The sequence below is a fragment of the Antechinus flavipes genome, chromosome 1 (genome assembly GCF_016432865.1).
Source record: "Antechinus flavipes isolate AdamAnt ecotype Samford, QLD, Australia chromosome 1, AdamAnt_v2, whole genome shotgun sequence".
In the NCBI taxonomy this organism is placed as follows: domain Eukaryota; kingdom Metazoa; phylum Chordata; class Mammalia; order Dasyuromorphia; family Dasyuridae; genus Antechinus; species Antechinus flavipes.
This window is the reverse complement of record NC_067398.1, coordinates 507,970,363-507,983,629: the sequence shown is the minus strand read 5'-3', so window position 1 is coordinate 507,983,629 and position 13,267 is coordinate 507,970,363. Positions and strand designations below refer to the sequence as shown.

Genomic DNA, 13,267 nt, shown 5'->3' with positions numbered 1-13,267 from the left:
AAATATAAGCTTTTTTCTTCTTTTATAATGAATTTACTGTAAGAGGAAGCTTCATGTGAATTTTTTTATTTCTTCATCTCACTCTCTTATAGTTTACACTATGTTCTAGATAATATTATATAGAGGCAACAATGGTTCTATAAATTCTTTTTTCTTACTTCACACAATACTTATCCCTCTCCTTTAATAACTTCGCTACTTCTATCCAGGACCATCCAAAAGACAATTTATGATGGGCTAGGGTGTGTTTTAAAGGTATGTTATTTCTTGTTCTAATTTCTCTTCTAGGAAGACCATATGTTCTTCTTAAAGCCATATTTACATCTGATCTGTTCTCAAGATAAGCCCCTGAATAGGAATTGTACAGTTTTAGAAGTCCAATTAATGCTTGTGTCAAACGTAAAATCTTTATTTGTATAGATTTTTTTAAAATCTCCAGTTAATATTTTAAAGCTTTAAGAGCATTAAAAAACGACTTAGGAACAGAACTACTACACCCTCTTTCCTATCTCATTTTGTTTTTAAGCTAGTTGGCGCCAAGAAAGCATATGTTCTGCCAGTGCTGAGCTAATCTCTAGGAAAGCCTTTGCATGATGATTCAAGAAACTGGAAGATCTCCTACACTGACCTATATGCTTAAAAATGTATCCGAATATTTGTCAACTCAGTTCACAACTTATTAAAATTATTTCCCAGATTTCCCTCTTCTTCCTTTTTTTTTTTTTTTTAAACAGGGCTATTTAAAACTGAAAATATCCAGAAAACTGCACGGAGTAATTGAGATACAAAATCCCTGAGTTCCTGTAACTACTAAAAAGCCTTAGTTACATTACACTGGAGTTCTCAATTTAACTACAATGTCTTGGCTAAATTACAATTCCAGTTACACAGCTTAAACATTTTCCTTATGATTTCAAGGGGCTGTAATACACAACTTCCGTCTTAAACAGTTGCGCAGTGTTGTTGGTAAACCAGCTGTCAGCTGCGCTTCTGTAGCTTCTCGGTCCATCGGTCTTGATCGGCAGAACGCTTTGAGATCCTCTAGGATGAGTCACACAACATTATCCCTCAAAATGAGATTTAAGAACGTGACAGGCAGCGATAGTTCAAGATCACTGCTCAAATGGACAAAAGGAAAGCAACTGAAAAGGACTGATTGCACAATACCATATACGTATCCGGCACTTAAAAACAAGTGGCTGTTGAGCCGAGGTTTCCTTTTCTCTCGAAAAACCCAAGCAAAAAGCAGTAATTTCCTCTTCTTTCTTCATTCATGGCCTCTCCTCACAACTCCCGGAATTCTCTCTTTCCCCTCCCCCTCTCTGCCACCTCCTTTCGGAAGCTGCACCAGGTGAACTGACAAGCTGATGCCTCCACTACCCTCCCCCCTCCGCCTCCCGCAAAGCTGTCTACAAACACCGGCGGGAGCGCGCGCGCGCCCGGGCGCCACCCTTCACGCCTTGGCACCCACAGGCGGCGCCCTCTTGGAGCCACAGAAACACATAGACATACACTCACTCAGCGCGCGCGCACATTCATAAGCGGAGGCGCGCGCGCGAGCACGCTTGCTCCCTCCCTCCCCAGCCCCCGCCATATTACGGAAGGCAGCAGCACCGGGAAACCTCCCGAGAGAGAACAGGGAGAGGGGAGGAAATCCCTCCCAACCTAGCAGCCATCACTCCGCAGCCCCTCTCCCCCCGCCCCCTGCCCCGTCCACTTCCCCACCCACTGTCCAGGACCCTCCCAGCACCGCCCCCCACCCCTCATGCCGGCACAGTGACAACCACTGGTACTCAGGCGGCTTCACACACCGGCAGGCAGCTCAGCCTTCGCTGCTAGTGGCGAGTAGAGGGCGTCGGGAAAAGGGAGATCAAGGCGAGGCGAGCCAGGGTGTTGTCGGGGGCAAGAGGACTGGTAACGGTCTGCCTGTCACTGCCCTGCCCACCACCGCCTCAGTTCGGCCCCATCCCCGCACCGGGGAGGACGCGCTCAGCTCAGGGGTAGGATGGACCCACTGCCGCGGCTGGGAAAAGTGGGTGAGGAAAAGGGGGCGCGTCCCTTACCTTGTGTAGGAGAAGGGGGGGACGAGCGGCGAAGCAGGATTGCGGGGTCTCCTCTCGGGCGCCCGGGAAATAGCTCGCAGTCGAGCTCCTCCTTCCTACTCAGCTCCTCAGTCCCCGCCACGCCCCCCCTCCCTTCACCCACCCTTATTCCGGTTCTTGTTCCGTGTCCAAGGATTTAACCTCGTAGCTGTAGACTCAGTGTAGCCGCTGTCCTGGTTGCCGTCTTCGCCACAACCGTCACCAACACCACTGCCGGGGTCGGGTTTGAAAACATCTCCTGTCTTGCCCGTCCCTCACCACAGCCTCCTCGCTCCCAGGATCAACCCGGTTCTGCGATTGGTTGTAGCTCTGGCACGTGACTCACCAGCAGGCACGGGACACGCGGCGTGACAACCCCGCCTCCCGACTGCCCCGCCCCCACTCCCTTCCTCCCCCTTTACTACCCTCTTATCCCCTTCCCCTAAATTTGCACTAATAACGTGAAACGAACGCTACGGTGCGGGGTAGGGGGTAGGGAGTAGGAGAGGAAATCGGGATTATATTAAACGTAGAACCCTGGCCGGGAATTGGGGCATTAACTTTTCTCTTTGTGCTTATGGAGCTAATGGTGCCTCCCCCATCCACCCTAAAGTATCCCCCGCCTTTCCTCACCCCTCCCTCTCTCCCTCCTGACTACCCCTACCTCCCCCTGTCATTCGACTCAAGGTGGGAGGGGGCGATCAAAGGGAGGGAGGTTTTAGCGCAGGCGCCGCTGACGCTGCGGCGCCAACTGCCTCCATTCTAGCTTTTCGTGGCGACTGTGGCTGATGCTGCGATTGGAAACTTCTGGAAGTGGCAGCGGCAGCGGCGGCAAGCTTCCTTATGGGGTATACATGTATGTTATATTTGTGGTGGGGGTGTTGTTGCGTGCTCGAACTCCGGGAAAATTGCTAAATGACTGGCTAAGGTGCGGGTTTCCTCCACTATTAAATTATCGGCCTTTGGTTGGCCGGCTTCACAGGCTGAGGCAGGAGGGGTAAGGTGGGGTCCGATTGCGCAGTGAGTATTTCCACACTCGGCAATGCGCGTGCGCTGAGTACAACAGCCGAATGAATTGGCTCTGGCTAGCGCCGAGAGGCGGAGGAGGCTGCTATAGCTCTTAAAGAATGGGAACTGTGGGCTGTGCTCCGTTGTAATTCGGTAATGCGCCTGCGTCGTACCTTGGCCAATGGGAGGTGAAGAGACCTGGAACTCCTGCCACTGTATAGTTGGATGGAGGAGTTAGATGATTAACTGGGCCTAGAAGACCGGAATCCCTCTAGTGACCTTTGGTTAATGATTGGGGAGGGAATATTTACATGCACTCTATGAGTTCTTTGAAACCTAGATAGGTGCCTTGTTCAGATTTGTTTCGAGAAAAATTTATTCTAGCGAAGATAACATATCGATTTGTTTTATAACTAGTAATTTTTAAATTGTGGTTTTAAAACATTTAATCTGATGTTAAAACTTTTTAGTTTGACCGCGTCTGTGAGTTCTTACCAATAATAGTATTTATTGTAGTACCTCTCATGGTATTTACCCTATGCTAACCTCGAAATGGTTTGTTTTGGTTTCGTTTTTAAAATTAGGGAAAACTTGTTTCCAACCAAATAAACACGTAAGGACAAAGACCCTAATTTATGCTTAGTATTCCCAGTGAACATAACAAAGTGTCAAACTGATGAGGATGAGAATAATCGGATTTGTGTATCTAAGAGCTTTATTACAATATGCTTGATAATGGAAGTACTGTTTTTTAGAACTATTTTCATTTTCCTATGTCTGTCTCATGCCAGTCCAAACTGCAGGATGTATGACTTACCGAAGGAACACAAAGATAAAAAGAAATCCATATAATTTTCCACTCTGGTTTCTAGCACTTAGCAATTTGGAGTTTGAGTAGCTTTGAACCAGGATAGAGTTTATGCTGCTCAAAGCATCAAGGATGAGGTGCTATCATTTACAACTTTGTTATTTACTTATCCTTGTACAGTCTACATCCTCTCAATAGAATATAAACTCCTTGAGGGGAGGGGCTGGATTTGTTTTGAGTTTGTTTTTTTTAGTATCTTCAGGATGTAAGTTTGTCTTGCACTGCCTGTAACGGCATAATAAATACTTAATGAATCGGATTAAAAATCAAGATCAAAGGGAGATAATACCGTGCATATTTGTTAATAACTTTTAATTATCATTGTAACTATTTATAGTGCAAGAAGTGCACTATACAAAATTTAATGATAGTTTTTTTAGTTAAGCTGTAAAATTGTCAATATGTGAACTAAAAATAGAAATTAAGGTTGTGCATTTTAGTTGATAGACTGAATCTCCCATCTTTTTGCTGCTGGTTTAGGCTGTGTTAAAATAGATGCGTGTACACACATACACAAAATAATTTTATTAACCAAAAAGATAAATTTAACTTATTCATATTTCCAGTTTAAAAAAGTATTTAGATACATTGAGATGGAAAGTGAAGTTGAAGAAATAACTATGGATTTATTAATGCTGTTATTCCATAGTGCTTTAAGGTTTACAAAGTTCTTTACAATATATTCTTATTTTATAAAATAACCCTGTAAAGTAGGTTCTATTAGTCCTATTTTAGAGGCTCACTCAGAGCCAAGAGTCACACAAGCACATAAATATAAGTGGCCCAGCTCTTGACTCACCATCCAGGGGCAATTCACTATACAATGTTTTAAGACAACTATAGCCCTAGGCATTACGATACATATTTCATTAAATGGATTCCAGTGTAGAACTTGGACAGATAAGGTGAGAATCTGTTAGTTGAGGTTTGCATTAAAACTAATCATGACCTTAACAAATAGAAGCAATGGAAACTACCTTTTAGTCTCTGAACTTTTTTTTTTTTCATTGTGAAAATGGGGTTATAAACCAAGCAATTTAGTAATTACACAGAAATTAAAACCTGGCCTAGATAATAGAAAGTATAGTTAAAAAAAGCAGTAGTTGATGACAGACAGCACTGCCTTTCTTTGAAGCTTCTTCTGGATCAGAGAAAAGTCATTTAAAAAAAAATTCATTGTGTGTGCTAAAAATTAATGTACTGAGTAATTAGAAACCTAATATACCAAATCCCTGCTCTATTGCATATTTTCATCATTTGTAATTGAATTTTCAAGACATTTTATTGAATGTATAGTTATTCTTAATGGGAAAGTGAATTTAAGGCTTATACCGTGATATGTACGATGTAGTTTTAACAAGTTTGTGCCCTTTTCTTTTGGTTTAAATGCCATAAAAAACACAACCACGAACAAATACAAGATTAGAAACTTGGCCTGTGATTTAATTGATAAAAAGAACTGTGGTGTTACTCCTCTGCAATAAAGCAGGATGTGAAGTCTGAGTTGGAATCAGAAGGACCCAAGATTCTAATAATGACTTTAATATCCTGTCTCTGACATTTAGTCTGTATCCTTATGGATTTCATGTAACTTCTGTAAGTCTTGGTTCCTTCATCTATAAAATGAGGATACCTGCTTTAGATTGCTAAGGGATCTACAAACCTTAAAGTACATTAGCAATTTGTTATTAAATGGATTTAACAAAAATAGTTGAAATAATATCATAGAATATATTACATAAGGACGAATTCTATGTAGTAATTATTTTTGCATCCTTGGAATAGTTAATGTTAATCTAGGCACAAGAAATTTCATACAATGAAAATTGTGTAGAATTTAAAACTTTGTGAACCTTGTAATAATCATACAATAAATCTTTTTTGACAAGATGCTTTTTTTTGGTTCTTATCTTCATAATGATCATTGTCCATGGCAAGCACTAGAATGTACTTAAGGAAGACAAGAAAATAGCTGAACTCTTTAAAGGGCTAATCAATTTGCTGTTAAGCAGTAAATTGCCCTTTAACTCTCCCACTGAAACAAGTAAAAGATTTAAGGGCAGGAAGTGCGGGATGACTCCCTACTGGTTTCTCAGCATCTTTCTTACCTAGACTAATTTGCTATGAACTCACTGGGGAACAGTTCTCATTACTAGCTCAGCAGTTTAGAAATGTGATTTCTTACAATGCTTTCATGTTGTCTTGAAAAGAGTATAGATTGTTAATTGAATTTACTCATATCAGAAAATGCCTCCATGAAAGCTCATTGAGAGAAACTATGATGCTGGGCATTGAGACTTCAAGGACCATAAGAAAGCAGTTCTTGTCTACAAAAGAGCTTAAATTTTAAATAATTATATACAAAATAGACTGCATAAAAGAAATGTGAATGGCTCTGGCATTATAAAAATGTAAAATTCAAGTGATACATATGCTCTGATAAAATGCAAATTGAGAGTTTTTGTAGATATGAAGCAGAGTTTGTACTCTGAACATAACTGTAAGCAGGCATTTTGCACAAAGTTTGAGTTATCTAAAACTTTAATTTGAAGCAAAATTATCATTACATAAATTAACATCTTTAGCATGTTTTCTCAACTAAAATCTTGTGATGCCTTATCATGGAGTTAATATGCTAGATTTCTGAAGATTATGTCAGAAAAGAATAAACTCAGGTTAAATTCTATCAAACTAGAAAAGCTTTCAATATGGGCCTTATGGGTGTCACATATCTGTAGACCAGTCTCACTTAATTCAGGGATGTTCAAAGGCAAACTGTAGAGTAACTCCAGAAAACCATCTACTACATTATAGAAAGTTATTTGCAATCTTCATTGGTGAAAGACAAAATTATAGATCTTTAGAGCATTAAGGCATTGTAACATTTACTTTAAAATGCTTTCTTCCATTCCACTCCCATAATACATTAATTAGAAACTAATACCTAAGATAAGGACTGTATCACTTTCTTTCAAGGTCCTTGCTACAGGTCTTTTACTTTTTAAATTTAAAAATATTTAACATTTCTGTATATTGAGCATTAAATAGATATTACTAATTAAAAAAAAAACTATCCAGTTATGCCTTCAGAATTTTACAGATAAAGTATAAAGGATATTATAGAAGGCTTTATTACAGATCAGAGTATTTTTAAAGTAATATTTGTAAATTTCATTCAGGAATGGATTAAGAGAATATAGTTATGATTTGGGGTCATTGATGTTTGCTAGTAAAAAATTCAGTTAGTCTTTAAAGAAAAGTGATTTTGATGAACCACTAAGTAAATGTAATAGATCTTTGCTTACGTATTCCATAAAAGCCACTAATAACTTTTTCAACTCAGTAAAATGATTATAAATAGAATGGTTTTTTTTTTTTAACTTGAACACAAAATATATTTTTGTTTTGTTGACTTGCATATACAACTAAAAAGATTTGACTTGTTAGTAATCCAAATCAAAGTAGCCAAAGACAACACTAATGCATCTGTAGATGATAGAAGTGTTCCCTTTTAAAATAATGACTCTGAAAACAAGATAATTTCTTTATCCCACTACCTAAAGCATTCCTGGAGAAAATCACCGTTAGGAAAATACAGTGCTATACCTATGTGAACATATAGACGTCCTTGGCACAGTGCTATATAAATGTAAGCTATCATCATCATTAATCTGATATTTATGATTTAGAAAACATTACAATGGAATATCAAAATACAATTTTAAAAACCGAAATGTGACAAGAATCATACTTAATTGTGATGAGAACTATGTTGCTGAAATGAGTATGGTTGGAAAAAATATCTGTACCTACAAAACATGTAATAATATGTTGTTAGCCAAAGTACCCAAAAGGTTTAAAGAGGATATTTTGTGTTTTTTAATATGGTATTTACAACAGTTAAAGGCTATGTCAACACCAATGTAAACACAAACCAGAATATACAATATTAAATTTCCGTAGGTGGGGAGGTTAGTTTTAATTTATTTTAAATGTACTGAGAAATATTTTCACAGGTTTGTTTAGGGTTTTTACACAAATTCATACAAATTACTTAGAGGCCTGATTGCACACCAAAACCAGGTCCTTTGGGTGGCTCAGTCAAAGATGTAAGACCACCAGCTGGTTCACAAGAGAAACGTCCACTCCTTGAAGGGAAAAAACAAAAGAAACATTTAAGATTTTACTAATAACCCTAAAAACTCTAAAAAGCCTCAGCTAAACTATGAACAGAAAGACAAGTAGGGAATTAACTTTTTTCAACTTCAAAAGCTCAAATAAAATAATTTTTACTGTTTAGTCATTTCCAAGTGAAATTATGGGTTGCCTCATCTTCCAATCTATAACTGGCTTGATTTAAATAAAACTGTCATTTTTTTTTGACTCCTGAAAATACAGTAATAACCTTGAACTAAAAATTTAACTTCACTATGCCTTAGGTCTTCATCTATATGACAAGGGAATTGTACTTGTTCACCTCCAAAGTTCCTTTTAATTCTAAATCCATGACTTTGGGATGTTTATTTTGGAATTTCATTTAAATTGAGACTTTTACAAAACAATGGGAAGTATTACATGTTATCTGTCCTTATTTGACCACTGATGACATCATTGGGTGATAAGTCTTGACTTGCACATGAACTGGATTTAAATAAGGCAGAGTTGCAGAGTCATCAGCCTCTCTTCTAGAGTCATGGATGTCTAGTGGCAAAACAAAAGTCAGAGAGACTGGCCACTGCCTGGGATGCAGTGGGTAATTTTGGCACCTTCGATTTTTGACCAAGTTCCAGCACTCTATGGGTACCACTGTTTCAGCTGCATTCACAGCTATTGGATAAATTCTTCTCGTCTGTCCATTCTGCCAAGGAAATCATATTTGGGGCAAAAAGGCTTGAGGCATGGCAATTACTTTCAACATCGTTTTAACCTATCTGCCTAGACAGTATTGCATATAATTCTCTTTACAGTGACTATATTTAGAAATAGAAATACTGGGTTCTTTATGATTTTGAGAGTATTTTCTGGGTTGCTTGAAAACAATGCTTCTGGGTCATGGGGAGGAAAGTCAAAGCATACTTGTAATTTACACTTTTTGATAAGAGGATATGTTGGTGTTAGGATTATCTAAAAATATCCTTTGGATGAAGAGTATAGCTACTGGAGCAAGCAAAGTGAGTAGCACAGAAGTAAAAATGAAGGACACAACAGATTCTGAAGAAGCAATCAATTATTTGATTTATCTTCTACTAAGGGGTTAGGTTCTGAGGATACAAATACAAAGAATGAAATAATCTGTGCTCTCAAGGAACTTATTTTAATAAAGATCTATGAATAAAAATAATGTTGGAATAGACAACCTTTGCTTATTCTGTTTTCAACTTTCCTATCCCTAAAATCATCTGCACGTTTGAACAATGTATCCTATATCCCATTAACAGATTCCAACTCCACATCTGTTTTCATCTCTCCTATTCTCTTACTGATATTTTACCTTGCCTTCATTCTGAAAACGTTCAGGGAAACTGTCTCACTTATCAGTTTCTTGGTGCAGTTTGTTAATAAAAAAATGTCGAAACCAAGGATATGAACCTGAATCTATTATGCAGCAGAAACGAAAATGACGTTCCAAAGAGATATAAAAATGAAATGACGTGCTGTCTTGCTTTCTTCAATTTATGCTAGGATTTTCCCATATTAAGTGTTGCATGAAATTATTTCCCTAATGTATATTTTAAAATGCCATCTATTTGTCTACTTTTTTCTTTAAGTAAAGGAATTTGATTTTCCACTGATAATAACTTTAGATTAGATTAATTAATCCCACTTGATATTAACTTTAACATATTCAAGCTCTCAATTTGGACCAGGAAATTTTCAAGTCCCCTGATTGTTGATCCTTTAATATTAATGTAGTATCACCAATCTTATTTTTAATCTAAAAAATTATAAAAGCTGATGTGCATAGGATCAAATATTGGTAATCAAAGCAGACTGGAATGCTAAACTTACTGATGGTCTTAGTTCTGGTTCTATAATCCTTTTCTTTTCCTTTTCTTACCTCACAAAACAAGATAGTCAAATCATGTAACTATTAGATTTAGTGAAAAAATTAAATGTTTTAAAACTCTACTTCCTAACCGATGTCTAATCTTATAATAAAACTTCAAACTATAGTGAGCACATTGATGTTTTTACTACTCAGTACTCATTTAAAATACAACCAATCTCAGAATCAATTTAGCAAAGTACTCTTTATAATACAGGGGCTCAAATATTTGATTTCATGTAAACATATTTACCTAAAACAAAACGGAAGTGATACTTTTATATTTCTATTGTGAGTTTATTTATAAATAAAACAAATTTGGGACAAGAGATTTTTTTTAGGTCATCTAGTCCAACATTCTCATTTTATAAATAAAGGGAACTTGTCCAAGATCTTAATCTACCTCTTTTTTCTTGAGAGGCAGTAAGTGCTTTTTGATCTTTTAAGACACTGCCTTCCCAATGACCACAAGAGAGTGGCAGTTTTCCATCCATAATAGAAACCCAAAGATTTGCAAATGTTATGTTAAAGGTAGTCCTAAACTAAAAGAACAAGTTCTCACCAAACTTCGTTTGTATTCACTTATTTCTTGATAATCAATGATTTTTTAAAAACAAACTTTCAGCAGCAATGTAGACAGAAAAGTTGTCACTGAAGCTTATTTAATTTGCTATTTAATACTGAAAAAAGATTTAGTAGAAATTGAAGTTTGAAGATTTTTGTATCTGGATTTCATTTACCTTCATGTTATTATCATGATAAAGAAATATGAAAAGGTCCTTTGCATATACTGTCAATCATAAATGGGATATACTCTAAGGAAATTCGGAAATAACTAATGTTTTTTAAAAAGACAGCAAAAACCTTTTTTTAAAAAATTGAATTTTACTATTTTTGTTTAAACAACAAGCAGTTCAAAATACCAATATACCAACAAACTGACAGTCTAAGTCTCCCATATCTCTGTGAAGGATTAGAAAGGGAAGTGAATTTTATCATGTCTTTGGAAAAAAACTTGATCATCCATTGTACAGTTTAACTTCTAAAACATTATTTTAAAGGAACTGAAAAGATGCCTCAGTTTTATAAGGTTTAAAAATTCTGGACAGATGCTGAGATAGTCTTAATTTAGATATTCCAATTAAACTTCAAAAATAGAGTTCATTAGAGAAAGCTATGTTACTAAACAATATGTTAAATGGGACAAATGTGCCTGAACAAAGAGAAATCTGAGATTATGTTTAACATCTGCAAAAAATGAAATAAGTGATATTCATCCTCAAGAATAAATATAAATGTAGGGCAAATTTATAAGAGTTTTATCATCAAAACTAGAGTCAAAAAGGAATTAAGATGTAAAAATATCACAATCTCAAAGTTCAAGTTTAAAGTTCTCTTCTTAATAGTTAGAAAAGGAAATGGGTTAGGCCTAAGTTTGAGCTAGACAATATAATACTAACAGATAAAAAGGGAACTTTTCATTAAATAGTTTTAAAAGTTAAAAAAGGAAATAAAGCCAACAAGGATTAAGAAACAGAACTGAGAGCACATTGCAAAGTCTCCAGATTCAGATGACATTACAAAGTATTGAATTTAGATATGATCCTATGGAAAGATTTAATTTTGGGAAATGAAGAGGAGGAAAAGTGCAAAAAGACCAGAAATAGGTAAAATAGTGCCTCTGTTTAAAAATATATATAGGTCCAAGAATAAACATAGACTAGTACTAATATCGCTGACCCTTGGCAATGAAGATATTAATTTTTTAAAAAATATGAGCAGGGATATTTCAGAAAAACTGTCTTCCAAGACAAACTGAAATGAGCAGAACCAGAGACCATTGTACCACAATAAGAGCAACAGTATGTGATAATCAACCATGACTAACCTAATGGGAGTCTGAATACAGATCAAAGCATACTATTTTCATTTTTTTTCATGGTTCTCCTGTAGATCTTCTTTCATAACATGACAAATATAGAAATGTTTCACACAATTGCACATATATAACCTAAATCAAAATTGCTTACCTTTTACAAAAGGGGGAGAGGGAAAAAAATTTTAAACTAAAATTTTTGTTAAAAAATTATTTAAAATTGTCTTTACATATAATAGCAAAAAATAAAATGTTAAAAAAATTAAACCCTGATATTGAAAAGTGGTTTGTGAGCAATTAATGAATGTATACTGCTTTCTGTGAGTGACTTCTTTCCTAAGAACATATCACATGGTGGCATTACTAAATATGAGAGATACAGGGTATATCTTGATTGTTAACAAGGAATTTAGTGGTCTCATGATACGCTTTTGGACAAGATAAATGTAGACTACATAATTTAGTGGGCTTATAAATAGTTCTTTAAACTGTAAAACTTAAAGAATCCATTGATGAATATTGTCAATCCAATGACAAGATTCTCTAGGAACATACCATGGGGGCATGTTGTTAGTATACTCCTTGTCATTCACCATGTTTACAAGACTTTTAAAAACACATCAAAAATTCTAAGAAAAAGCTAAGATAACATAGCAGATTGTGAAGTCAAAAAGATCTAGGAAAAGGCTTTAATGCACAGACTTTAAAAAAATGGATTTTTATGACTTTCATTTAAAAACCAACCGAAGTACAAAATAGAAGACTGACTTAATCCTGTAGATTACTTGAAAATACTTGAGAATTCTAATTGATTGACTTAATCCTGTAGATTACTTGAAAATACTTGAGAATTCTAGTTGATTGCAAGTTTAGCATGAACTAATAGTTTGAAGTAGCTGATAAAAATAGTAACTGAAAGATTATAGGAAGATAATGTATCCAGTTCAAGGGATATCATCATAACAGATTTGCTGAGCAAAGTAGAGTTCATAAGTTATGAATCTTAGGCCATATGTGAAGTATTGTCATAATCTAAATACCCACAGAAAAATGAAGTGCTGCTGCTGAAAGCTGTGATAATCCTGCTACATGAGGAAAAATCAAGAGGTACTTGCCCAGGAAAAAGACTGGAAAACTTAAGGGAAAGATAATGTTTGAAGTGCTACCATGCAGAAGTAAGCTGTGTAGATATTTTGCATTTGTTTCTAAAGTCAAACAAAAACTAGAAGACAGAAAATAAGCATATTTTGGATCAAAATGGTAACATTATGAGAGTGAGTCTATCACTGTTTTCAAGGAGACACAATCAAATAGTAATACTAGTTGCAGTAAAGATTCTTGCTTCAGGGAAAAAGATTAAATGATTTTTACAGTCCTTTCCAACACCT

At 36.2% G+C, this 13,267-nt stretch overlaps 2 protein-coding genes and 1 long non-coding RNA gene across 9 annotated transcripts in view; 1 reads left to right on the top strand and 2 right to left on the bottom strand.

Annotated features, from left to right (window-relative positions):
- Positions 1 to 2,170, bottom strand: part of ANKRD12 (ankyrin repeat domain 12) — a 168,012-nt gene extending 165,842 nt beyond the window's left edge. For 3 of the 6 annotated variants that reach the window (XM_051970451.1, XM_051970455.1, XM_051970457.1), the window contains exon 1: positions 2,064 to 2,164. The gene's annotated coding sequence lies outside the window, so the exon portion shown is untranslated. Of the gene's footprint in view, positions 1 to 2,063 lie in introns of all 6 variants that reach the window. The other 3 variants (XM_051970453.1, XM_051970456.1, XM_051970452.1) reach the window with 3 other exon arrangements.
- A 302-nt stretch (positions 2,171 to 2,472) lies between these two features.
- LOC127544027 (uncharacterized) overlaps positions 2,473 to 13,267 on the top strand; it is a 102,166-nt gene continuing 91,371 nt past the window's right edge. Inside the window, exon 1 of one of the 2 annotated variants that reach the window (XR_007949360.1) lies at positions 2,473 to 2,929. This is a non-coding gene — a long non-coding RNA (uncharacterized LOC127544027). Of the gene's footprint in view, positions 2,938 to 13,267 lie in introns of both variants that reach the window. The other variant, XR_007949359.1, reaches the window with a different exon arrangement.
- NDUFV2 (NADH:ubiquinone oxidoreductase core subunit V2) overlaps positions 7,907 to 13,267 on the bottom strand; it is a 32,297-nt gene continuing 26,936 nt past the window's right edge. The window contains exon 8 of the mRNA XM_051970467.1: positions 7,907 to 8,105. Within this exon, the coding sequence (XP_051826427.1) occupies positions 8,012 to 8,105 (94 nt within the window). The 3' untranslated portion in view covers positions 7,907 to 8,011. The remainder of the gene's footprint in view (positions 8,106 to 13,267) is intronic.